This window comes from Stenella coeruleoalba, assembly GCF_951394435.1.
Source record: "Stenella coeruleoalba genome assembly, chromosome: 8".
Lineage (NCBI taxonomy): Eukaryota > Metazoa > Chordata > Mammalia > Artiodactyla > Delphinidae > Stenella > Stenella coeruleoalba.
The window spans coordinates 39304302-39331615 of NC_137154.1; the positions used below are offsets into that span (position 1 = coordinate 39304302).

Sequence of the window (27314 nt, forward strand, 5' to 3'; positions counted from 1 at the left end):
TTTAGACCATTGACATGTAAGGTGATTATTATATAGTTGGATTAATATTTACTGTATTTGGTACTGTTTTCTGTTTGTTATCCTTGTTCTTATTTTTGTCTTCTACATTGTGGCTTAAATAGAGCGTATTTTATGATCCCATTTGTTTCCTTTCTTAGAATATCAATTATACTCATTTTATAAAAGATTTTTTTCAGTATTTGTCCTAGAGTTTGCAATATACATTTATGACTAATCCAAGTCTACTTTCAAATAAAACTATGTTGCTTCATGGGTAGTGCAAGTACCTTAAAATAACAAAATATTCCTAGTTCCTCCCTCCCATCCCTTGTATCATTGCTATCATTTCCCTTATACCTAAGCATAATATACTCTTATGTATGTATGGACTTATCCACAAAGTATGCATGGCTGGCTCAACATTTAAAAATCAATTAATGTAATCTGTCACATTTCACTTACACATAAGCATACATGTATACTTATGTATATATACACATACACATATAATCAAGTACATTGTTGGTATATTATTTTATATAAACTTATCTGTTAGATCAATTAAGATAAGAAAAATAAAAGTTTCTATTTTACTTTCACTTATTCTCCAGTGCTCTTCCTTTCTTTGTTTAGATCTTAGATTCTCACCTATATAGTTTCCTTCTCTCCGAAGAACTTCTTTTAACATTTCTTGCAAGGCAGGTCTACTGGCAACATATTCCCTCAGGGTTGTTGTTGTTGTTTGTTTTTTTTTTGTCTGAGAAAGTTTATCTTTCTCCCTCATGTTTGAAGGATAGTCTTGAAGGGTATGGAATTTTAGTTTTTTTTTTTAATTTCAACACTAAATATTTCACTCCACTCTCTTCTTTGTTGCATGGTTTCTGAGAAGTTGATGTAATTCTTATCTTTGCTTCTCTATATAAGTAAGTTGTTTTTTTCCTCTGGCTTCTTTAAAGACTTTTTCTTTATCGTTGATCGTCTGGAGTTTGAATATTATATGACTAGGCTTAGTTTTTTTTGTTTTGTTTTGTTTTTGTTGTTTTTTTTTTTTCATTTATTCTGTTTTATGTTCTTTGAGTTTCCTGTATCTGTGGTTTGGTATCTGACATTATTTTGGGGAATTCTCAGTCATTATTTCTTCAGACAGTGCTTTTGTTCCTTTCTCCCTTTATTCTCTTTCTGGTGTTCCCATTACACATATGTTACACCTTATAGTTGTCCATAGTTCTTATTTTATTTTATTTTATTTTTTGCGGTACACAGGCCTTTCACTGTTGTGGCCTCTCCTGTTGCGGAGCACAGGCTCTGGATGCGCAGACTCAGCGGCCATGGCTCACAGGCCCAACCACTCCGTGGCATGTGGAATCTTCCCGGACTGGGGCACGAACCCATGTCCCCTGCATCAGCAGGCAGACTCTCAACCACTGCGCCACCAGGGAAACCCTGTCCATAGTTCTTGAATATTCTGTTCTAATTTTTTCCCAGTCTTTGCTTTTCAATTTTACAAGTTTCTGTTGTCATATCCTCAAGCTCAGAGACTTTCCTCAGATTGTTCCCATCTACTAATGAGTACATCAAAAGCATTCTTCATGTCTGTATCAGTGTTTTTGATCTCTAGCATTTCTTTTAGATTCTTTCTTAGAATTTCCATTTCTCTGAATACATTATCTATCTGTTCTTGCATATTATCTATTTTTTCCATTAAATCCATTAGCATATTAATCACAGTTTTTAAAAATTCCTGGTCTGACAATTCCAACATTCCTGCCATATCTGACTCTGATTCTGGTGTTCATTCAATCTCTTCAAACTGTATTTTTTGCCTTTTAGTATACTTGGCAATTTTGTTGTTGCTGTTGTTGAAAGGAAGACATGAGGTATGGGATAAAAAGAACTATGGTAAATAGGCCTTTAGTAAAGGTAACTAAAAGGTTAATAGGTAAATAACTAAAGGTGAATAGGCCTTTAACAATGAGGTATAGGGGGAGAGAGGGAAAGCATTCCTTAGCCCTCAGTCTTTTGGTGACCCTGTGGCCCTGGATCATGAACTTCACTAGTGCTTCTCCTTCCTTCCCTCCCCCCTTAGGTGGGACACTTTGGCTGGAGGGGGCTGGAGTTGAGTATTTTCCTTCTCCCACATGGAAAGCTAGAGGAAGCTGGAGTTGAGTATTTCACTTTCCCAGGTAGGTTAGGTTCTGATAAACCCTACCATGTTAAGCTCTGGTAAAAATTGTTTCTCCTGAGTGTAGGCCTTGTTAAGAACAGAATGCTCTGGTATATTTCAAAATGGTTCCTTTTCCTCTTTCCCCACTGGAAGCACAAGGGGATCATTCTCCAGTATTCACTGTGAAGACCTAGTAGAGCACCTGGAGGTAAAACTCACAGAAGTGTAGAATATAACTGGGTCTCCCTGGAATTTTTAAGTTTGAGTTGTCCATGGCAAGCCTTCACTAGTTTGGAAATTACAGTTTAAATTTTCCTGCCTTGGCACTGGTTGCCATAGAAGTTCCTGCTTATGAGTTTCTGCTCTTGTAATTTGTGAATCTCTGTATCCACTTGTCCTTCTCTCCAATACTTGGAGCATTGATTTGCTATGTGACCTCACTTCTCTGATGCATCCAAGAAGAGTTATTGATTTTTCAGTTTGTTCAGATTTTAAATTGTTGTTGTTAGAAGACAGTGACAATTTCCAAACTCCTTACATGCTGGACTGGAAACCAGAAGTCTGCTATATACATTTGTTTCTTTTTCTTATCTTATCTCTCTACCTAGGATTACTAGGATGATGTTGAATATAAGGGTAATAGGTATTGCTGTCTTGTTCTTGAAATCAGAAGAAAGCATTCAGTGTTTCAGCATTAATAATGATGTTTGCTGTAGGTGTATGATCAAAATATGAAGTATTCTCTTGTTCCTAGCTTGCTGAGAGCTCTTTTTTTAAAAATCATGAATGAGTATTGAATATCATAAAATGCTTTGTCTGCATCTATGGTGATGATCATATGATTTTTCACCTTTTTCATATAAGGTACATAATATTGATTGGTCTTTGAATCTTTAAGCAATTTTGTGTTCCTCAAATAATTCCCACTTGGTCCTTTTTATATATTCATGGATTAAATTTATTAATATTTTATTGAGGATTTTTGCATCTATGTTTATGACAGAGATTGGTCTGTAGATTTCTTATAATGTACTTGTCAAGGTTTTGCTAGCTTTATAAAATGAATTGGGCAGTGTTTCTTCTTTCTCTATTCTCTGAAGAGTTTGTACAATATTGTACAATTTCTACCTCGAATGTTCAGAAAAATTCACCAGTGCAGCAATCAGGGCCTAGAGCACCTCCATGGGAAGGCTTTTAATTATAAATTAATTGTCTTTAGTAGATAAAGAACTATTTTGGTTTTCTACTTTAATAAGTGTTTTTTAAAAGAAGTGTTTCTTTTTTATCTAAACTTTCAAATTTATTAGCATAAAGTTGTTCGATCCATTTTATTATTATAGTATCTATAGTAATATATAGTGATGTCTCCTTTTTCATTGCTAATGTTAATAATTTGTTTTCCCTGTTACTTGATCAGTCTTGCTAAAGGTTCATCTTTTAGTTTTATTTTGTTCTCTATTTTACTACAGTTGTCTATTTCATTGACTTATGCTTTCAGATATTTTTTCATCATCCCTGTCTGGGGGTTTATTTGGTGTACTTCTTCTAGATTAAGATGGAGCTTAGGTAATTTATTTTCAACCTTTCTGCTTCTGTAACATTTGCATTTTAAGTTTTAATAACTGCATTATCTGACATAAAAATTTTCAGATGTCAGATTTTCATTATAATTCAGTGCAAAATATTATGTAATATTCATTGTGATTAATTTTTTGTGCCATAGATTAGTTAAGTGTGTTGTTTAAATCCTGCTTTGGTGATTTTCTAGTTATCTTCCTATTACCTATTTCTGTTTTGATTCCATTGTGGTCAGAAACTATACTCTCCATGATTTCAGTTTTTGAAATTTGTTTAGACTTGCTTTATCCCTCAACATGTGGTCTATTTGAGTAATTTCCATGTGCACTTGAACAGAATGTATATCATACAGTTATTGGGGGGTAGAGTTTGAAATATGTCAATTAGTTAATGTAAGTTGATCATATTTCTTATTCTGTATTTTTATTGATTTTTCTCTTATTCTACTGAGGGACCTATGTTAAAATCTCAACTATGATTGGGGATATGCCTAACTTTTTATGGAGATATGCTGGTTTATCTTATTGATTTTACTAGTTTTAGGATTGTTAGAATGATCCTTTTATCATTATTCAATGTCCGTCCTTATCTCTATTGATATGGCTTGCCTTAAAGTATATTTATCTGCTATTAATATATCTATACCAGCTTTCTTTTTTTTTTTGGCTAGTGTTTGTATGATATACCCCTTTTTATCTATTTACTTTTAATCTTTTTGTGTCCTATATTTAATGTTTCTCTGTTATAAACAACCTAACGTTGGGTTCTGATTTTCATCCCACTTTGACTATCTTTTTAAAATTTGTCATATTTAGCCCTTTTATATTAATATAATTCCTGATATTTCATTTTAAGTCTACCATTTTTAATGTATTTTCTGTTTTCCCTGTCCATCTAGTTTTTGTTTCTTTATTTCTCAGTTTTTGTCTTCTTTATTAATCATGTATTTTTTTATTATTTTATTTTTCCTTCTCTATGACCTTATTGATACACGGTCTTTTATGATTCTTTTAGTGGTTATCCAGCTTTCCATTTTGAACTGCTTGATTATACTGCTTTGCAGGGAGTAGTTAAGGGCTCAAAGCACTCATCAGCTACTTGTGTATATCTTTGAAACTGTGATAAGCATGCTACATTGAGATAGAATTTAAGAGAGTTCTCTTTGTGTTCACTGTCAGCAGAGTGGGCTCTGGGACACCTGTGTTTTAGGTTTGTGTCACAAAATGTGATCTTAAATAAATCACTTTCCTTATCTAGGCTTCAGTTTCTCTGTTTATAGCATGGGGGTGTTGACCAGTAAATTTTCCAGTAGCTTTTTTAGCTTTGATATTCTCTTATTCTAAAAGAGAGATATTATGGCTTGCTATTATGCCTTATAAAAATCTATGACACCCTCTTTTGTCTTTAGTAGAAGATGGCATTTAAGGTGAGAGTTTCAGCCATTTTGACCAGCCAGAAGAAGCTAGAAGGGTAGAGGGCAATTTCTTCCTACCCAACAGCTGGGATGAGAATGGGATGCAACTTTACTGGCTGGGCACTACTTGTCCCAAAGCTGTTGCAGTAAGAGATGCTGGGACACCTGACAGAAGCCAGCAGAGGTGAGAATTCCTACCACATCAGTCAGTCTCCTGGGTCTCTGCCTGCAGGGTCTGTTGGAAACAAGAGTGCCGTGTGGCTGACAGGGTCTTGGTGCTTCAGCTGGTGTCAGACCTGAGCCTCTGAGGTGAGAGAGCCAATTTCAGTACATTGGACCACCAGAGACCTCCCAGCCCCACATAATATCAATCGGCGAGAGCTCTCGCAGATATCTCCATTTCAACACTAAGACCCAGCTCCACTTAAGGACCAGCAAGCTCCAGTGCTGGACACCCCATGCCAAACAACTAGAAAGACAGGAACATGACCCCACCCATTAGCAGAGAGGCTGCCTAAACTCATAATAAGTTCACAGACACCCTAAAACACACTACCGGATATGTTCCTGCCCACCAGAAAGACAGGATCCAGCCTCATCCACCAGAACACAGGCACCAGTACCCTCCACCTGGAAGCCTACACAACCCACTGAGCCAACCTTACCCACTGGGAGCAGACACCAAAAACAATGGGAACTACGAACCTGCAGCCTGTGAAAAGGAGACCCCAAACAGTAAGTTAAGCAAAATGAGAAGACAGAGAAATATGCAGCAGATGAAGGAGCAAGGTAAAAACCCACCAGCCAAAACAAATGAAGAGGAAATAGGCAGTCTACCTGAAAAAGAATTCAGAGTAATGATAGTAAAGATGATCCAAAATCTTGAAAACAGAATGGAGGAAATACAAGGAACTTTTAGCAAGGATGTAGAAGAACTAAAGAGCAAACAAACAATGATGAACAACACAATAAATGAAATTAAAACTTCTCTAGAAGGAATCAATAGCAGAACAACTGAGGCAGAAGAACAGATAAGTGACCTGGAAGATAAAATAGTGGAAATAATTGCTGCAGAGCAGAATAAAGAAAAAAGAATAAAAAGTATTGAGGACAGTCTCAGAGACCTCTGGGACAACATTAAATGCACCAACATTCGAATTATAGAGGTCTCAGAAGAAGAAGAAAAAAAGGAAAGGGTCTGACAAAATATTTGAAGAGATTATAGTTGAAAACTTCCCTTACATGGGAAAAGAAATGGTCAATCAAATCCAGAAGGCGCAGAGAATCCCATACAGGATAAATCCAAGGAGAAACACACCAAGACACATATTAATCAAACTATGAAAAATTAAATACAGAGAAAAAATATTAAAAGCAACAAGGGAAAAGCAACAAATAACATACAAGGGAATCCCCATAATGTTAACAGCTGATCTTTCAGCAGAAACACTGCAAGCCAGACGGAAGTGGCAGGACACATTTAAAGTGTTGAAAGGGAAAAACTTACAACCAAGATTGCTCTACCCAGCAAGGATCTCATTCAGATTCAAAGGAGAAATCAAAAGCTTTAGAGACAAACAAAAGTTAAGAGAATTCAACACCAACAAACGAGCTGTACAACAAATACTAAAGGAACTTCTCTAGGTAGGAAACACAAGAGAAGGAAAAGACCTACAAAAACAAACCCAAAACTATTAAGAAAATGGTAATAGGAACATACATATTGATAAGTACCTTAAATGTAAATGGATTAAATACTCCATCCCAAAGACATACTGGCTGAATGAATACAAAAACGACCTGTATATATGCTGTCTACAAGAGACACACTTCGGATATAGGGACACATACAGACTGACAGTGAGGGAATGGAAAAAGATATTCCATGCAAATGGAAGTCAAAAGAAAGCTGGAGTAGCAATTCTCATATCAGACAAAATAGACTTTAAAATAAAGACTATTACAAGAGACAAAGAAGAACACTACATAATGATCAAGGGATCAATCCAAGAAGAAGATATAACAATTGTAAATATTTATGCACCCAACATAGGAGCACCTCAATACATAAAGCAAATTCTAACCGCCATAAAAGGGGAAATCGAAAGTAAACAATAATAGTAGGGGACTTTAACACCCCACTTTCACCAAAGGACAGATCACCAAAATGAAAATAAATAAGGAAACAGAAGCTTTGAACGACACAATAGAAAATACGGACTTAATTGATATTTATAGGACATTCCATCCAGAAAGAACAGAATATGATTTCTTCTCAAGTACTCATGGAACATTCTCCAGGATAGATCATATTTTGGGTCACAAATCAAGCCTCAGTAAATTTAAGAAAATTGAAATCATATCAAGTATCTTTTCCGACCACAATGGTATGAGACTAGATATCAATTACAGGAAAAAAAACTGTAAAAAAATGCAAACACATGGAGGCTAAAGAATCGCTACTAAATAACCAAGAGATCACTGAAGTAATAAAAGAGGATATAAAAAAATAGCTAGAAACAAATGACAATGAACACATGACAACCCAAAACCTATGGGATGCAGCAAAAGCAGTTCTAAGAGGGAAGTTTATAGCAGTACAATCCTACATCAAGAAACAAGAAACATCTCAAATAAACAACCTAAGCTTGCACCTAAAGCAATTAGAGAAAGAAGAACAAAAAAACCCCAAAGTTGGCAGAAGGAAAGAAATCATAAAGATCAGATCAGAAATAAATGAAAAAGAAATAAAGGAAACAATAGCAAAGATCAGTAAAACTAAAAGCTGGTTCTTTGAGAAGATAAAACAAAATTGATAAAGCATTAGCCAGACTCATCAAGAAAAAAAGGAAGAAGACTCAAATCAACAGAATTAGAAATGAAAAGGGAGAAGTAACAACTGGCATTGCCGAAATACAAAAGATCATGAGAGATTACTACAAGCAACTATGTGCCAATAAAATGGACAACCTGGAAAAAATGGACAAATTCTTAGAAAAGCACAACCTTCCAAAGCTGAACCAGGAAGAAACAGAAAATATGAACAGACCAATCACAAGTACTGAAATTGAGACTGTGACTAAAAATCGTCCAACAAACCAAAGCCCAGGACCAGATGGCTTCACAGGTGAATTCTATCAAACATCTAGAGAAGAGCTAACACCTATCCTTCTCAAACCCTTCCAAAATATAGCAGAGGGAGGAACACTCCCAAACTCCTTCTACAAGGCCACTGTCACCCTGAGACCAAAACCAGACAAAGATGTCACAAAGAAAGAAAACTAAAGGCCAATATCACTGATGAACACAGATGCAAAAATCCTCAACAAAATACTAGGAAACGGAATCCAACAGCACATTAAAAGGATCATACACCATGATCAAGTGGGGTTTATCCCAGGAATGCAAGGATTCTTCAGTATACACAAATCAATCAATATGATACACCATATTAACAAATTGAAGGATAAAAGTCATATGATCATCTCAATAGATGCAGAAAAAGCTTCTGACAAATTCAACACCCATTTATGATAAAAACTCTCCAGAAAGTGGGCATAGAGGGAACCTACCTCAACATAATAAAGGCCATATATGACAAACCCACAGCCCACATCGTTCTCAATGGTGAAAAACTGAAACCATTTCCTCTAAGATCAGGAACAAACAAGGTTTCCCACTCTCACCACTATTATTCAACATAGTTTTGGAGGTTTTAGCCACAGCAATCAGAGAAGAAAAAGAAATAAAAGGAATCCAAACTGGAAAAGAAGAAGTCAAACTGTCACTATTTGCAGATGACATGATACTATACATAGAGAATCCTAAAGATGCTACCAGAAAACTACTAGAGCTAATCAATGAATCTGGCAAAGTAGCAGGATACAAAATTAATGCCCAGAAATCTCTTGTATTCCTATATACTAACGCTGAAAGATCCGAAAGAGAAATTAAGGAAACACATTGACCATTGCAACACAAAGAATAAAATACCTAGGAATAAACCTAGCTAAGGAGACAAAAGGCCTGTATTCAGAAAACTATAAGACACTGGTGAAAGAAATTAAAGACGATAGAAACAGATAGAGAGATATACCATGTTCTTGCATTGGAAGAATCAACAGTGTGAAAATGAGTATACTACCCAAAGCAATCTACAAATTCAATGCAGTCCCTATCAAACTACCAATGGCATTTTTCACAGAACTAGAGCAAAAAATTTCACAATTTGTATGGAAACACAAAAGACCCCAAATAGCCAAAGCAATCTTGAGAAAGAAAAATGGAACTGGAGATACTGGCAGAAAAACAGAAATACAGATCAATGGAACAGGATAGAAAGACCAGAGATAAACCCACTCACCTATGGTCACGTTATCTTTGATAAAGAAGGCAAGAATATGCAATGGAGAAAAGACAGCCTCTTCAATAAGTGGTGCTGGGAAAACTGGACAGCTACATGTAAAAGAATGAAATTAGAACACTTCCTAACACCATACACAAAAATAAAGTCAGAATGGATTAAAGACCTAAATATAAGGCCAGATACTATAAGACTCTTAGAGGAAAACATAGGCAGAACACTCTATGACCTAAATCACAGCAAGATCCTTTTTGACCCACCTCCTAGAGAAATGGAAATAAAAACAAAAATAAACAAATGGGACCTAATGAAACTTAAAAGCTTTTGCACAGCAAAGGAGACCGTAAACAAGACGAAAAGACAGCCCTCAGAATGGGAGAAAATATTTGCAAACGAAGCAACTGACAAAGGATTAATCTCCAAAATACACAAGCAGCTCACGCAACTCAATATAAAAAAAAAACCACACAAGCCAATGAAAAAATGGGCAGAAGACCTGAATAGACATTTCTCCAAAGAAGACAGACAGATTGCCAAGAAACACATGAAAGGATGCTCAACGTCACTAATCATTAGAGAAATGCAAATCAGAACTACAATGAGGTATCACCTCACACCAGTCAGAATGGCCATCATCAAAAAATCTACAAACAGTAGGGCTTCCCTGGTGGCACAGTGGTTGAAAGTCTGCCTTCCGATGCAGGGGACACGGGTTCGTGCCCCAGTCCAGGAGGATCCCACATGCCGCGAAGCGGCTGGGCCCGTGAGCCGTGGACGCTGAGCCTACACATCCGGAGCCTGTGTTCCACAATGGGAGAGGCCACAGCGGTGAGAGGCCTGCATACCGCAAAAAAAAAAAAAAAAATCTACACACTGTAAATGCTTGAGAAGGTGTGGAGAAAAGGGAACCCTCTTGCACTGTTGGTAGGAATGTAAATTGATACAATCACTATGGAGAACAGTATAGAGGTTCCTTAAAAAACTAAAAATAGAACTACCATATGACCCAGCGATGCCCCTAGTGGGCATATATACCCTGAGAAAACCATAATTCAAAAAGAGACATGTACCCCAATGTCCATTGCACCACTATTTACAGTAGCCGGGACATGGAAGCAACCTAAGTGTCCATCGACAGATGAATGGATAAAGAAGGTGTGGCACATATATACAATGGAATATTACTCAGCCATAGAAAGAAACGAAAGTGAGTTATTTGTAGTGAGGTGGATGGACCTAGAATGTGTCATACAGAGTGAAGTAAGTCAGAAAGAGTAGAACAAATGCCGTATGCTAACACATATATATGGAACCTAAAAAATAACTGTTTTTGATGAACCTAGGGGCAGGACAGGAACAAAGACACAGATGTAGAGAATGGACTTGAGGACACGGGGAGGGGGAAGGGTAAGGTGAGACAATGTGAGAGAGTGGCATTTACATATATACACTACCAAATGTAAAATAGATAGCTAGTGGGAAGCAGCTGCTTAGCACAGGGAGATCAGCTCAGTGCTTTTTGACTACCTAGAGGGGTGGGATAAGAGAGGGTGGGAGGGAGGCGCAAGAGGGAGTGGATATGGGGGCATATGTATACCTATAGCTGATTCACTTTGTTATACAGCAGAAACTAACACAACATTGTAAAGCAATTATACTACAATAAAGATGTTAAAAAAAACCTGACATTCAAAATCCTTTATGAAGATTAGTTGCCCATGCCCCTATAAAATGCCAAAATATTAATATGAAATTAATGGAAAAACCCCTAAACTATCTTTTAAAAAAGGAACTGGTAGAGAATGATTTTCTGTGATAACATTATTTTGAAAAGTATATTGTAGTTCTGCTTCTGCCATAAATGTGTAAGTGGTAGTAGACTCAATCTACTAATATAAACAAGAGATCTTGATCAGCTATATGTGGCAACTGTTTTAAGAAGTTAGAAATCAGGAAGCAGGAGACTATAATCTATGAGTGAAGAAAAACAAACTGAGCCCTAATTATCCTGGCTTTCTACCTGGTGGCATTTAGCAGAGCCTGATGCAAGGAGAACCAACCCAAGTACTATAAGGCAACCTCACTGACCTGAACAATCAGGGGTCAGTGTTTGGGGAAACTGTAGTGGCTATTATTTGCAGGGGGGATGCTGAGAGTGAAGAAAGCTGTACAGAGAAAGAACTCCACAAGTCTTATCAGGAGTCCTCTTGAGTTTTTGCTGAATACTAATACTATTGGGTTGGCCAAAATTTCTTTTGGGTTTTTCCGTAAGCTCTTATGGAAAACCCGAATGAACTTTTTGGCCAACCCAATACATGAATAGAGTATGACTACAAGAAGCTTGGCAAAGAACAACCACCTGGAAGAGAAAAACTAGTAAACTGCAAAACTATCATGGTTCATACATTATAGGGATACATTTAAGTTTCAACTTTCTCCAGTGCAATGTCTTCATTAAACACCCAGGGCATTCAGTGGAGACCCAGAAAAGCTGTATCTTTGGAATAAGGATAAATTAGCCCCAGAGTAAATGATACTCTATCCCCACCATAACAAAGCTTAAAAAAAAACCTCAAAATGATCAGATGATCTGTGAATAAATGAATACCCACCAGAAGAAAATTCATACTATTTAAAGGAAAAGAACAAATTCCAAACACTCAGCAATATAATATACTTGTTGCCCAATATACAATAAAATACTAGACATATGAAGAAGCAAAAATCAATCAATAGAAAGAGACTAAGAAATTACACAGATAATATTAGAATTAGCAGATAATGACTTTAAAATTACCATATAGATATACTCAAGGATTGAAGGAAAATATGAACATATTGAAGAGAGAAATGGAAACAATAAAATAAAAAATTTACAAATGCAAGGAGTGAAAAATACAATATCTTAAAATTAAAAAAAAGTACTTGAAGAATTTAAATGCAAATAATTAGCTGTACATTAAAAGATTAGTTAAACTAAAGACAGGGTAATAGAAACCATCCAGACTGGTGCACAGAGAGAAAAAAGGCAGGGAAAATATAAATAAATAAACAGAGCCTCATAGCTTTTAAGAACTAATGGATCATGTGCAATTAGAGTACCTAGAGAGGATAGACCAGATTTATATATATATATTTTTAAGACAAAATGGCTGAAAAAATTCCAGATTTGTCAAAAATATAAATCTCTAGGTCCAAGAAGGATAAACACAAAGAAAAATGTATATCAAAGGACACCAAAATAAAATTGGTGAAAACTAATGTAAGAGAATCTTAAAAGTGGCCAAAGATACACTGTTTATAGTGGGACAAAGATAGAAATTATCCCTGACTTCACATCAGAAAAAATACAAGTCAGAGACATTGCAGTGGCATCTTTTGGAGTCCTAAAAGAAAAAAAATAACCTTGAATTCTATATTTATTAAAAATATTCTTCACCTGAATATTCACCTGAATTTCACCTGAAGGTGAAATACAGACATTTCAGACAAACAAAGTCTGGAGAATTTACTGCCAGCAAGTTTTCTCTATGGAAAATTTTAATGAAATTTTGTCAGGCTAAAGGAAAATAATTCTAGATGAAAACTTAGGTTTTTAAAAAGAAATGAAGAGTACTGAAAATGGTAAATCTGAAGGCATTTTCTAATACTTTCTAATAATTAATTTAGCTATAATTTGCTCTATAGCAAAAACAGTAACAATTTATTATGGAGTTTAAAACATGTAAAAGTAGTATGTATGACAACAATAGCACAAAAGATGGAGCATTTTTAAGTTTCTTACATTGTATCTGAAATGGTATATTACTTGATGATAGACTGTTGTAAGTTAAAGATACATGTTATAAATTCTTGACCAACCAATAAGATAATGAAATAAAGAGATATAACTGATAAACCAATAGAGGAGATAAATTAATTCTAAAAAGTTAAATTAATTAAAAGACAAGGAAATAGGATAAAAGGAACAAAGTACAGATGAAAAATATAGAAAAAAATAGCAAAATGGTAGATTTAAACTCTATTAACAATAATTACATTAAATGTAAATGGACTAATTGTTCTAACTTTGAAAGGTAGAGATTATCAAATTGGATTAAAAAACAAGAATCAATTAATATACTGACTACAAGAAACACAGTAAATATAAAGATGTAGATAGGTTTGAAGTAAAAGGATGGGTGAAGATATACCATGCAAACACTAATGATAAGAAAGCTGAAGTGGTTAATATAAAAGTAGACTGCAGAAAAAGGAATATTACCAGAGATCAAAAATATATTTCATAATGATTAAAGAGCTAGGTCATCAAGAAGACATAACGTTTCTAAATGTATATGCATCTAAAAACAGAGGCTCAAAATACATGAAGCAAAAGTTGACAGACTGAAAGAAAAAAAAGACAAGTCTCCCATCTAATTATTGTTGGAGATTTCAATACTTCTCTTTCAGAATTTGAAAAAAAAAAAAAGACAGAAAATCCGTAAGAATATAGAAGACCTGAACAACATTATCCATCAGTTTGACCTAATTGACACTGTTAGAGTACTACACTCAAAATTGCAGAATAATTATTCATTTCAAGTGTGTATTCAAATCTCACTAGATAAAGCATATGCTAGGCCATAAAACAAGTCTCAATAAACATAAAAGGACTGAAATTATATAAAGTATATTCCTTGTTCTCAATGGAAATAAATTACAAATAGATAACAAAAGGAAAATTTTAAAAATCCCAAATGTTTGGCCACTAAACCACATACATATAACTAAACCATATAACAAAGAAAAAGAACAAGGAAAATTGTAAAATATATTAAACTGAATGATAATGAAAACATAACCTAACAAAATATGTGGGATGAAATTAAAACAGTACTTTGAGGGAAATTCATAGCTTTCAATATTTATATTAAAAGTAATAAAGGATGAAAGTGACCTGTAGATTCAAGGCAAATCCAATAAAATCCAAGGTGTTTTTTTGGGGGGAGGCGGGCAAGCTGATTCTAAAATTCAAATGGAAATGCAAAGGACCAAGGATAGCCAAAGCAAATTTGAAATAGAAGAACAAACATGGAGGACTAATTCTATGTGATTGCAAGACTTACTATAAAGCTCAGTAATCAAAACAGTTTGGTATTGGTATAAGGATAATGAATTGATCAGTAAAACAGAACAGAGAATCCAGAAATAGACCTATGCACACGAAATAACAGAATGGATCACAGATCTAAATATAAAACTAAAATATAAAGCTTCTAGAGGAAAATATAGAATACTTTGTGATCTTGGTGTAGGTAAAGATTTCTTAGATGAAAACACTAATCATAAAGAAAAAACCTTGATAATTGGATAATATCAAATTAAGAAACAATGGATCCTCAAAAGATACACTGTGAAGATAAAGAGGCATACTGCAGACTTGGTAAAAATATTCACAATACATATAAATATATAAAAGATAGGTATCTGTTTATATTCATAAATAACTTATGTATATGTAATATATAATAAATTATATATATATTATATAAATATATAATTGTATAAATATGTAATTTATAAAGCATATATAAATATAAATAACTTAAAACTCGCTAAAAAGAAGACAAATGATTAAATATAAAAATGGGTAAAATATTTGAACAACACTTCACAAAAGTAGATATACACACAGTCAATAAGCACATGAAAGTATATTTTATTCTTTAGTCATTGAGGAAATGTAAGTTAAAACCACACTGAGATACCACTATACACTCACTAGAATGACTAAGATTAAAGTAGTAACACTAAGAAGTGTTAATGAGGGTATAAAGCAACTAGACCCTCTTATGCATTGTTGGTGGAAGTGTAAAATGATGTAGCCCCTTCGGAAAACTTTTCGGCAGTTTCTTATAAAGTCAGGCCTATAACGACCCCACATTTTGAAGAAATTCCATTTTTAGAGGGAAAAAAGAGATGTATATTTATAAAAAGACTTATGAATGGATTTTCATAATAGCCCCAAAGTGGGAGAAACCCACATGTCCAAAAACAGATGAATGGATAAACAATTTGTGGTGTATTTATACAATGGAAGTCTATCCATTAACACAAAGGACCAAAGTACTCATACATGCTGCAACATGATTGAATCTCGAAAATTTTATGCTATTTGGAAGGATTCATATCCAAAAAGTACATACTGTATACTTTCATTTTTATAAAATTCAAGAGTAGGCAAAATTATTCTATAGCAATAGAAGTCAGATCGGTGGTTGCCTGGGTTAGGATTATGGATAAATGACTGAAAGGGAGCATACAATAACTTTTTGGAAATGTTCTATATTTTCTTTGTGGTGGCAGCTACATGAATGTGTAATTTGACAAAATTGATCAAATACACATTTAAGATGGGTGCATTTATTATATGATGTATATTAAATTATTTATCAATATAGTTAATAAAAAGGTAGTTCTGTCACTCCTTAACACACACAAAGTGATCTTCTTTAGTATATTAAAGAATTTGTTTTAGTACTTACTATGTGCAGAGCTTAAGTAATATGGAAGAACACAAAGTGGTATTGGAAACATTCCCTGACCATCAAGGAATTTAATATTTAGTTAGGTAATATAGTATGAACTTGACCATATATCTAGTCATATGATGGTAAAATTGGTAAGTAATAGCAGTGGTAGACGTAGAAGAGTTATGAAATTGAGTTAATGAGTTGATACATGAAAAAAATGTAAAAAATACAGTGCCTGAGAGATAATATGTGCTCAGCAAGTGCTACTTTGCTTTTCAGAGGATGAGAATTTATGCTTCAAGTGGTAAATCAAGGCATAATTGAGGAGGTGGTATTTAATGTAGGCAGCACAGAATAGGAAGGTTTTTCATAAGCATTAAGAAGTGGGGAGACATTAGTATCAGGAGGATGTCATGATCAAAGGTGTGGAAGTGAAAAAACACAAGACATGTACAGAAGAGGGAGGTATGTTTGGTGAATTCATTTGAACAGAATGAAGAGTTTCAGGTAGCAAAAGTAATAGGAAATGAATCACTAGGGCCAGATTATGGAGGACCCTTAAAACCAACTTGAGTATAACCTTATCTTAAATTGATCTCTTATGGATTGCCAATACATAAATAAAACATATAGGAAGGGATATTTTATCAGTAAAAACTTATTATTTTTTTTTTTTTTTTTGCGGTACGCGGGCCTTTCACTGTTTGGCCTCTCCCGCTGCGGAGCACAGGCTCCAGACGCGCAGGCTCAGCGGCCATGGCTCACGGACCCAGCCGCTCCGCGGCATGTGGGACCTTCCCGGACCGGGGCACGAACCCGTGTCCCCTGCATCGGCAGGCGGACTCTCAACCACTGCGCCACCAGGGAAGCCCAAATCTTATTTTTTAATTTTTTTTTATAATTTTAAACATGAAGTCAACTGACCAGAACAATGAAGCTGTTTTGATGAACACGAAACTGAAATCGGGGCTTGTTGATCTTAGATGGGAGTTGTTGTTATTGTTTTTAATGACCTTAAGCTTCTACCTTATTTCTGCTGTATTTTCTTTTGGTTGCCTCATGTTCAGAAAATCCTAATTCAGATAGCTAAATAATTGTAAATATCAGTCCTATAGTATTTTACCTTAACATTGTTGCATATCTTTCAATATAGCAAGAGGCTTATTTCAAGGTTTGCATAATAAATGTTTTACTCTGGTAGTACAAGTTAATGCATTGGTGATTTTCGGTGTGTTAAACTTTGGAACATAACACGTTTGAATGTGTATGACAGTTTTTGTTACAGTTTTCTTGTTGTTTAGGTTTTTTGGTAAGTTACAACTGGCAGAAACCCAACTCAAATAGTGTAAGCAAAAACAGGAATATATTGGCTTACATTATGAAGAATTCCAGGAGCAGAATTTGGCTTTAGCTCTTTGGGGATGTAAGTATGCTAACATGATGTAAAGTTTTTTTCCCTCTATCTTTTCCTATCTGCTCCTCTCTACTTTGCTTAGTATTTTTGGTTTCATTCATTCTTATTGCATACAGACTCTCTCCATGTGCCAGGGAGAATGTCCATGACGATTGATCCCTGGCCCATATACTTATAGCTTTCAACTTGAGCATAAGAGAGCCTTTCCAGATAGTTCCAGGAGAGAATTCTGACTGGGTCAAGTAGGAAGCAGACAGCAAAGCCCTGTGATTGACAACTCCATCAGGACAATAGTGGCATTCAGCAGTATTTCCCCAAAGAAATCAAAAGAAGGACTATAGGACACAGTGGGAACACAAAAATTATTGTTCCCACAGTTCTATAAAGTTTTTAAAAAGCAGTTAAATATATATTTGAAAGAGTAAAAATGAAGTCAACCATTTGTAGAACCCAAAGAGCAGTGTCCCACGTCATATGGTTTGAATACCTTAGCCTTTGGCAATGGAGCAGCAGAAAATAGTGTCAGGCTACATACTTACTTCTTGTACATGAAATAAAATATAATTTGGAAGGAATTACTTTTCGAGTTCAAGAGTATTTTTAAGCAGCATCTTAGCTATTCCTCAGTGGATGACTTCAGGAAAAGAAAGCTCTTAGTTCAAAAAAGATAAGGCGTTATAGAAAATGAAATATGGAGGAACAGGAAGACTAGTGTAATGGAGTATGTATGGGAGAATTGGCTGTTGAACGCTATTTACTTTCACTGCAATACCTCGAATTTTTAGCACCCTTCTCTAAAGAACTAGAGTGCTTCACTTCATATCTGAAGCAATTAATAATAGATGTAATTATTCATTTTCTATTGTTGAATGCTGCATCATAGAGACTAAAACTGATGTTCAAATAATGCTTTAAATAGTCATTTCAGTAAAACCAGCACTGAACTCGAGTCAGGGCTCTGTCGCCAACTGTTTGGCCTCGGGCAAGGCAAGTGACTTCCTTATCTTGACTCTGTTTCCTCATTTCTGAAATGGGGTTTTGGTCTTAGTGATCACTGAAGTCTCAGCTACAGCAGGAGGCTGTGAGCCTCTGATTTACCTGCTGGATATTTCCCTCTTTTTCTATATTGGCATTGGTAGGTAGCAGTTGTACTTTGATAGATATGGGAGAGGAATTTGGTTTTGAATGATCCTTCTGATATTGTTATAGGTGTTAAGCAGCTTTGGAAAGCAGATGAAAGAGATACCTCTTACCTGCACATATAGAACAATGTGACTTCCATGAATGTATGTTAAGTGCCAATTTTAAGGGGTCCCTATAAAAAATTATCAGACTTTGGTAGATCAAAACAGTGCAAAGAGAGAATATTGCACCCAGTGTGATGATGTCTATATGTGTATTTCCTGCAGCTTTCAAATGTGGGGTTTTCTCTCCCTCATGAACATGTCAGAATCTTGCATCTAACAGTTCTAATGACATTTTCAATAGCTCCCATTGACACACACACACACAGACACTCACAGTATATTATCTAGTAAAGTGGTTGTGGAATTAACATTTTTCCTGGAAGGAATATATCTGATTTAATGACCAAATCGTTTTAAAGCAGCACAACAGAATTTCACAGGAACTAAATCTATTTCTTCACACCGATCATGCGTGTTTTACTGAAGCATTGAGTCATTAGCATGTTTATAATGGTTCTAATTTAGCACAACATTTTCTGAATTTTATCCTTGAGTCATTTACAAATTGTTCATATTGAATAAACAAAGGAATCAGATTGCATTTTATACTTAGTAATTTATCTGAAAGAAGAGGGGAGGGTTAATTGTTTGAAAGTTTTGGTCTGTTTGGGGAAGTGAGCCTGCTTTTTCATTGCTAGGCATAAATGCCATTTCTCATCTTTTTGGGGATGGGGGGAGGCTATGGAGGAGTAAAATGAAAAATTAAGATCAGGACAAGTTTGGCCACTCCCAGAGGGGAGTGTGGAGCAAAAGGGGAGCTGGCACGAGATTATCCAAAACAGTTGGTGCATTCCTTAATGATCAAGTGCTTGAGAAGTCCAGCTCTTCCTGGCAGTGCATCTGTGTTGATGTTTATATCATTGCCCTGCTGTATGGGAAAGGCATGCTTTCTCTTGCTGCTTAGCTAAAAATAGGATGGAATATAGCATTGTATGAGATATTTTAAGAAAGCAAAAACATTTAAGAGGTTAAAGGTTTGGCTTTTGGATCAAAAAAGATCAGTGATATAACCCGTGGTGTTCCTTGAAGACTGAATTTTATCTAGAGTTTGTCAGTGATTCGAACTCTTGGTTAGGCAAGTTATTCTAGGTTCATTTGGTGCGGTCTGAAAAACCCACTCTACTGTCTTTTCTGTCAGCTTCCCAGCATGAAGAGCAGGATTGAAAACAGCCTCTATTTATACCGCCTTGTTCGTATTTGGAAAATCAGTTGTTTCATTGGAGAGAGGGAGAGAGAGAGAGAATGAGAGCATGAGCAGTCGTCAGGGAGTGTGCTTTGTACGTTATAGTGACTTCAAAATAAAACTGGCACATTTTTGTGTCTAATTATTTTTAGTGAGCTTGGAGGGTTTTAATTAAAATTTAAGAGTGCTCTTCAAGCTCTCCAAGCTCCAATTTTATCCCACTGTATTGTGGAGCACTCGTCACTGTGGAAAAATGTACAGTAACTGGCATGTGCATCTCTGTTTCCTAATGAAAAATGTGAGATTGATGATCAGCAGGGATATAAATATATATTGTCAGAATTAGTTGTAAACCAAGGTCAAGGATACTTTTAATAAGTTATCATTGTTTGGATACATAAAAAATTTATTGCTTCTGAAATTTATGATTCCTGTGGTAAAAATAAAAGGAATTGCTTTAATATTTTCTTAAAAAAGTTAATAAAGCAGTAGGATCTGTATACAGGGGGAGCAGTCATTGTTGTTTCTCACTAAGGTATTTTAAAGTTATTTTCTATGTCATGTTTCTAATGTTTCAGCATTTCTAACTTTATCACTTTGAGGTAAAGGGAATAATGATACGTGTTTACTCACAGGTAAATTGTTTTAAAGTACGATAAAAATTTTTTCCCATTATCCTTTCCCATTCCCCCATGATTTAATTTTAATGATGATTTCTTTATTTACTCTCTTTGACCCTTTATTTTGCTCAGAATAGTAGTTAACACTGCTGCAGCTTTGTTTAACTAGGAATAATTTTCAATTGTTCCTAACATATCATCATATAGATTAGGAAATAAATATCTCACATACTCTCACTTCAAATTTCCCTTGTACTGTAAAATTAATTATTAGCACGATAAAGCATTCCTGACTTACCTGGCCTGAAACCTAGGTATTTAGGAAACCTAGGTATTTAGGAAGCAGAAACATTGCTTTGCAATCCATTATGATATCTTTCCTTTTATCCTTAGAAAAAGGTTATTGAAATAGAAAAACTTAAATTTGCAAAGGAAAAGGAAAAACAAAAGCTATGCAACTGAGAATTAATTTATAACATATCAGAACCCTTTACATCCTTGATTAAAAATAAGCAAGAATTGAAGTGCAACTCGATTTTTCAGTCCTGTTTTTATCACACTATTTACAAAAATTAGACAAGATAAATATAAACTCTCATATTTCATTGAATATGTATTGGTTTATGGACACTAATTCTTTCAAAGTAAGAGGAATAAATTTTGACATTTTCCACTTTATACTGAAGTGTTATGGCTTACATTCATTTTTAATATGTACATATTACCGTGACACATACTATAATATTGTGATACTATAATTTCCAAAAGGTATGTAGTTTCTTCCTGTTTAGCTGAAAACAACTCAGTCAAAATGCTAAAATTTGAGTAGTCAAACTCAGATAATAAAATATACTGTATATCTTTTCATTGTTTTGAGGACTGTGGCATATTTATCTGTGTAGAGTTATCCAAGAATATCCGGGTGATGTTTAGTTCTTTTTTTTTCCATTTGGAATCCTGCATAAGTACTGAATTGAAACATGGGCTTACTCTTTGCGTGGACATAAGGCAAGCTGGACTTCTTTACTTATCTTGACCTCTTTGATTTTTGCATTTGTGCATGATCAGAAAGGGGCAAAGTCTGATATGATGAATTGCCTCTGTAAAGCTAGCGTCCTGTTAATGTAGTTGACGTATGTGGCACAGGAGGATGAATACCGTTAATTTTTACCCTTACCTGGATATTGTTTTGAGTGGGAAATTTGAAAATATAAAATTTCACTTTTAACTTTAGCATATATTTCCTCATTTCAAGTCAGAAACGTCTTGGTAGAGGCAGTAGTATCCTCTGCATATGTAGCATTTTAGTACATCTTGTGGTACTGCATCTTCTGGTCTTTTTCCCTCACCTTACTTGTTTTACATTACAGTGTGGGTTGTGTTTAGTACTAATTGTGGTATGTATGCCCTTAGAGGTCTGGCAGACAGATAATTAGGTGAAAAAGCTCAGTTTTTCAAGAGACCTTCTCACAGTTTTGAATATTCCTGGAATCTCCCAGAATTGAGATTAAATGCTGATAAAGTTGTATGTAGTGACCTTTATTGTCCTGTAGATAAAGGCAATCAGTGATTGTTACTAAATATTTTCATGGGCTATAAATATAGACTTGCAAAGCCTGCTTTATGTTTTTCCCCTCAGTGTCTTCTACTGAAATGGGAACTCATATAGCTAGATTAACTCAGCGTTATGGTGAGAATTAATTTTCTAATAGGAATGTGAAATGTTTTGAATTTATTAACCATTTTATTAATGATTAGCTTTTATGTAAAGCTGTGTCTTCAAACTTATTTGATAAATGTTTGAAGTGTATATTCTTGTTGTCCATATAGTTCTGTTTTTCTCCCATGAAGTTTCAGCATTCTTTTTCTGGAGCTCTGAAAGATTTCAGGTCTATTAATAGAAATGAGAGACATATTTTAGCCTGTTTTACATTTAGTGTGTATCTAATCCTAGTTTATGAACTTGCTGTGAATTTTGGATCATTACTAGTCAATTGGGATTTTTGTCTTGACCATTATAATATGTGCACTCAACTCAAATTTTAACCAAACAAGTTATGCTTTAGCGTTCATATCAGTGATTATCAGTTTAGTACAATGTTATAACATGTATGAAAAGGTTAAAAAAAAGTAACAAAACTGAGTAAGGTAGGAAGTTGAAGACATTTTGTTGATTATTCTTATACATGGTCTAATGTTATATCCAGAAATTTAGACCTGATTTGAGAAAAAGTAATCTCTGATAGGCATGGCTTTGAAGATTTTGCTCCTTAACTCTCAAATTAGTATTATCTTTTCTATGACTTTAGCATAAAAACAAAATATGTGTGGAACGAAGTATACACCTTATTTCTGAATTTAAAATAAAAGTAACAAGAGAACATTTTGAAAATTAAATACAAACTGAACAGACGCATATGCATATAGGCCCTATTAGCAGGTCACTCAGAATCCAGTTTTTAATCACAGTGGTAGGTCACTTGTTGAAGCCTACGAAAATAATTAATAGGAAAGACTGGAAGGAAAGAAGGAGGCAAGGAAAGAAGGGAAGAAGTAAGAGAAGGAGCAGGGAGCTTTCACTTAATAGAATCAAGCTGACTTCTATTTAGAAAGAACTTTAGCTTCTGTGATAGAGAGCTAGTATGGTTGTTCTTCATCAGCGATTTCCCAACATACTGATCTGGATTCTATCCATTCCTTGATTGATTGATCATGTCACGAACAAACGTTAATTGTTTTCACCAATACTTTCTAACCACGCAGTGGTCCTCTCATCTCTTACCCGGGGCTCACTGTCTTCTTTTTAAAGCTTATCTAGTTTCTAAAACCCTTCAGATCCATCTTGACCTTACTGTCATTCTGAAAAATTCAAGGAGGATTTAGAAGTTGGAGAAAAAATGAAAGGGAAAATGCTAAAGAGATAGGTACTGATATGGGAGAGAAAAGGCATTTGGAATTGAAGTAATTATTTTAAATATAATTTTAAAAAGGAGTTATCAGAATTTTGACGCTTGGAATGTTAAAGTTTAATGGGAGTATTCTTTGCACTGAGGATTGAGTATTTAAATCTGCTTTCCCTTTTGGAAACATGGCCTGTTTGTTAAGATTTGAGGCTTAAAAGATACACGTAAATAGATGTAAGCAGTAGCTCCAGTTGCAAATCCATCTGAACAGAGAGAAAAAAATAATTCATTGATAAAAATTTGCTAATTATTAGAACATTCTAAAATTTAAACTTCTGTAAACTTTATGAATCTTAATAGAAACAAGTGTAATCTAGTATGCTATTTAGAAATGCTATTTAGAAATGCAATAGGTCAAGCAGCGTTTAAATAAGGATTTTCTTGAAAAGATCATGCGTCTCTTTTTATATAAGAGAAAAGTTTTAACTGTTTTCATTACTGGGGGACAGAGGACATCATGACTTTATTTTCTTTGCATTTTACTCTAAATGGGTATTTTACAAAAGTTGCCATATGTTTATTTCTTTTTTAAGGACTAAGTAGTTACAGGTCGATTGGTCTCTTCTCCTTTGAAGATTTATCATTCTTCCTTGAATAGCACATGAATTTTGCTTGGACTTAAAAAACATCACCTGGTTTGAAAGGAATAATATCTAAACTTAAGCTTGTATGAAAAAGCCCCTTGTTCTGTCCAATTGGTCTAAGAAGTGATAAATGCTGGCTGAATATTAATTAACTGTAGTTATAATACCAAGATAAGATTATTGAGCATTATCTTTTTTTTTCGTGGGAATAGTTTAAATAATCTTCCAGCCAAAAAAAATTTAGTTATGGTATTTTGTAGTAGATAATGGAATATAATTGTCTGTATCCTAGGGTTAAAACAGCAACAAGAAAAAATAGCTTTAATCATTTATTTTTGAATAACAGAATTTCTCCATAAACTCCACAGCCTTCTGTATTTGTAATATTTTAATACTTATCAAATACATGTGTAATAGTTTTAATACTTACTTTTTTATTTTAATAGATTCCTCCTGCATGGAAAAACTACTTTCGAAAGATTGGAAGGAAAAAATGGAAAGATTAAATACCAGTGAACTTCTCGGAGAAATTAAAGGTACAATATACAGAATATCAAACATATCAATGTAGAAATATTATTTTGTTCCACAACACATTTGCTTATTTCTGTGCCCTAACATTAAATTCTTACCTCTAATATTTGTTTATATCTGAGAGGGTAAATGTATAGTGTGTTCCTGAACTTTATTCTTTTGTGATGTTTATAGAATGAAAGTTTTGCCCCTTCTTTTTTAGTCTATAAACATATAACTTATAGGATAAACTACTTCATTAGTTTACTGAACAAAAAGTATGAAAAAGAAAGAAGGTTATGTCAAAGATGAACAAATTAAGTTAAAGATAATTTTAATCCTTCCTTTTGAAATCATAATAATAGCTTAATTGATGAATCCAAATCACTGATTTGAATTTCTTCTGATCAAAAAGGGTCAGCTGTAGTAACTGTCAAAAAGGATTTTATAGAATGTGCTGTTTATGGTTTATGGCTGGATTCTGAGGCCTGTTTACCTGTTCAAATCCTGGCTCTGTCACTTACTAGATGAGTGATTTTGGGCAAGTCACTGAAGCTTTCTATGTTTTGAATTCCTTGTATCTAAACTGAGGATAATAAAAATACCTACTTCATAGGCTCATTAAGAGAATTAGTATATGTAAAGCTTTTAAAACTGCCTGGCACTTAAGAAAGTCCTCATGAGGGAAAGTTGTGGTTGTTATTAACTGCCCATAGGATTGTAGGTTGATTAATCTCAATCAGATTTCACCGGACTTAACATTTCATGATCTCCAACCCGGATGAGAATGAGCATCCTTATTTTTAAAGATAAGTGATTGACGTTATTATTTTGAAACATGTTAAGAAGTCGACAGTCCCAATCCATTACAGAATTAAGCTGCCCTATCAGTTAAGAAGCTATACTTTTTGCCCAATTCTCTCTTGTTGATTCCTTTGTGGAGATGAAGTGCTGTATCACTAGCTTTTGGTATCATGAATAGAATCCATTGTCATTAATTAATTTTTTCAGTTGTCCCTTACAGACAGTCATCACTCTGACTTGACCTGACAACTTGGGAACTTAATTACATTAGTTTTCTGAATTTATCAAATGACTTCAGGTGAATATTCCCATGGATAATTCCTCATTTAGGATGAACATTTCATGATAACTATCTGATGAAAATTTTATTTTGAATTTATTACAGAAAACTGCTTAGTGTTCAGGCATGTTATGTTCAACTCAAATGAAGAGAAAAGGGAGTCATATCTTTTCCAAGAAATAATTAATAACTCATTCTATTAACTAATGCAGTATCAAAATCAAGTGGAAATTGGATATTATTTTGAATTTCACTGCTTCTGTTTTGTACTCATAAAGGCCATTTGCTATTTTGGAAAAAAAAAAAGAAACTCAACTTAAAACTGACGGGTAGAAAGAAAGTCATTAGTGACATATTCTTTATCCAGCTGCAATAACATGGTGTGTGCTACTTTGCACGTCATTCTGTGTTTTCTTCCCTTTCCAAAGTCATTGGTTTTATGACAGTGAGAACAGAAATGGTTTATGCAAAGGCAAGCTTTTGCCAGCGTGAATGATGGGGGTCTTGCTTTCTCTCAGTAATGTGGAAGCTAACATTTTATTATGTTATGATTCAGCATCGAGTTTTTATGCTTTGGGTTATCTTTCCCCCTCCCACTTTCTATCTTTATTTTTGATTCTAAAAATGCAAAAACTGTACTAGTTTTATATAATCAAAATATATAAATCTCAAAAGTGAAACATGCAAAATTAGGCTTTTCAAATTCTTTAACTTTTTCTTTTCTGGATTCTGTATGTGAAGTGTAAACTTTCATTTGTGTGCTACCCTCAGTTTTATGGGCATAGAAGATAAGAATCTTACTAAATTTTACATTTTGATTTACTCTGTGTAAGTATCTCTTTTTACATCTTAATATCTTGTCACCATAAACATTATACACAAAGTATACCAATAATATAAAAAATTGAAAAAAAATTAGTTAAAGTAGTGTTCAAATAGTTTGATTCAGCCACTGCTGAAACTCAACATACATTTTTGTTGTAGGTGAGATCAGATCAGTTATTAGCCACCAAAATTAGTTATAATTATTCTGAAATTTTAGGGTGATCTAAATACTATCTCCAAGAAAAACATACTAGGGGAATTCCCTGGCGGTCCAGTGGTTAGGGCTCCACATTTCCACTGCAGGGGGCACTGGTGCAATCCCTGGTCGGGGAACTAAGATGCTGCAGTGCGGCCAAAAAAGAAATTAAAAGAAAAGAAAAGAAAAACATACTACAGTGGGTTATCAGGGTTCAGTATATCTCAAGCGTGTGTATTTATATATCTCATTATTTTTCCCTCATTACAAAATTCATATACATTTATTGTAAAAAGTATATAAACACACCCAAAGGAAAATATAATTGCCTTTTCATTCTACCTGTATTATAGTATATATCCTTTCCATTTTAATTTATGCATAAAAATTTTTTCCCTTAAAATTGGAATCATCCTTTTACTATTCATTTGTAATCTATTTTTCCCACTTAATGATATATTGTGAATTTCCCTGATTAGGTCATCTTCTAAACTATTATTCTTATTTGCAGAAAATATTGCATAAAGTGAGGTTCTTATAATTTAACTGAGTCTTTTATTTAATATTTAAGTTGTTTTTATTGTTTGTCATTATAAAGAAAACCTTGAACATGGGTAACTTTTTAATACTTTTCCGTGTCAATTAGTGGTT

At 34.2% G+C, this 27314-nt stretch overlaps 1 protein-coding gene across 9 annotated transcripts in view; it reads left to right on the top strand.

Annotated features, from left to right (window-relative positions):
• Positions 1–27314, top strand: part of SOX6 (SRY-box transcription factor 6) — a gene marked incomplete at its 3' end in the record, with an annotated part of 516843 nt that overhangs the window by 229087 nt on the left and 260442 nt on the right. For 7 of the 9 annotated variants that reach the window (XM_079928497.1, XM_079928500.1, XM_079928502.1 and 4 more), the window contains one exon: positions 24492–24581. The exons of 1 other annotated variant lie outside the window; for it this stretch is intronic. In XM_079928497.1, the coding sequence (XP_079784623.1) occupies positions 24492–24581 (90 nt within the window). Of the gene's footprint in view, positions 1–16364; positions 17458–24491; positions 24582–27314 lie in introns of those variants that run through there. One more of the 9 variants, XM_079928505.1, reaches the window with a different exon arrangement.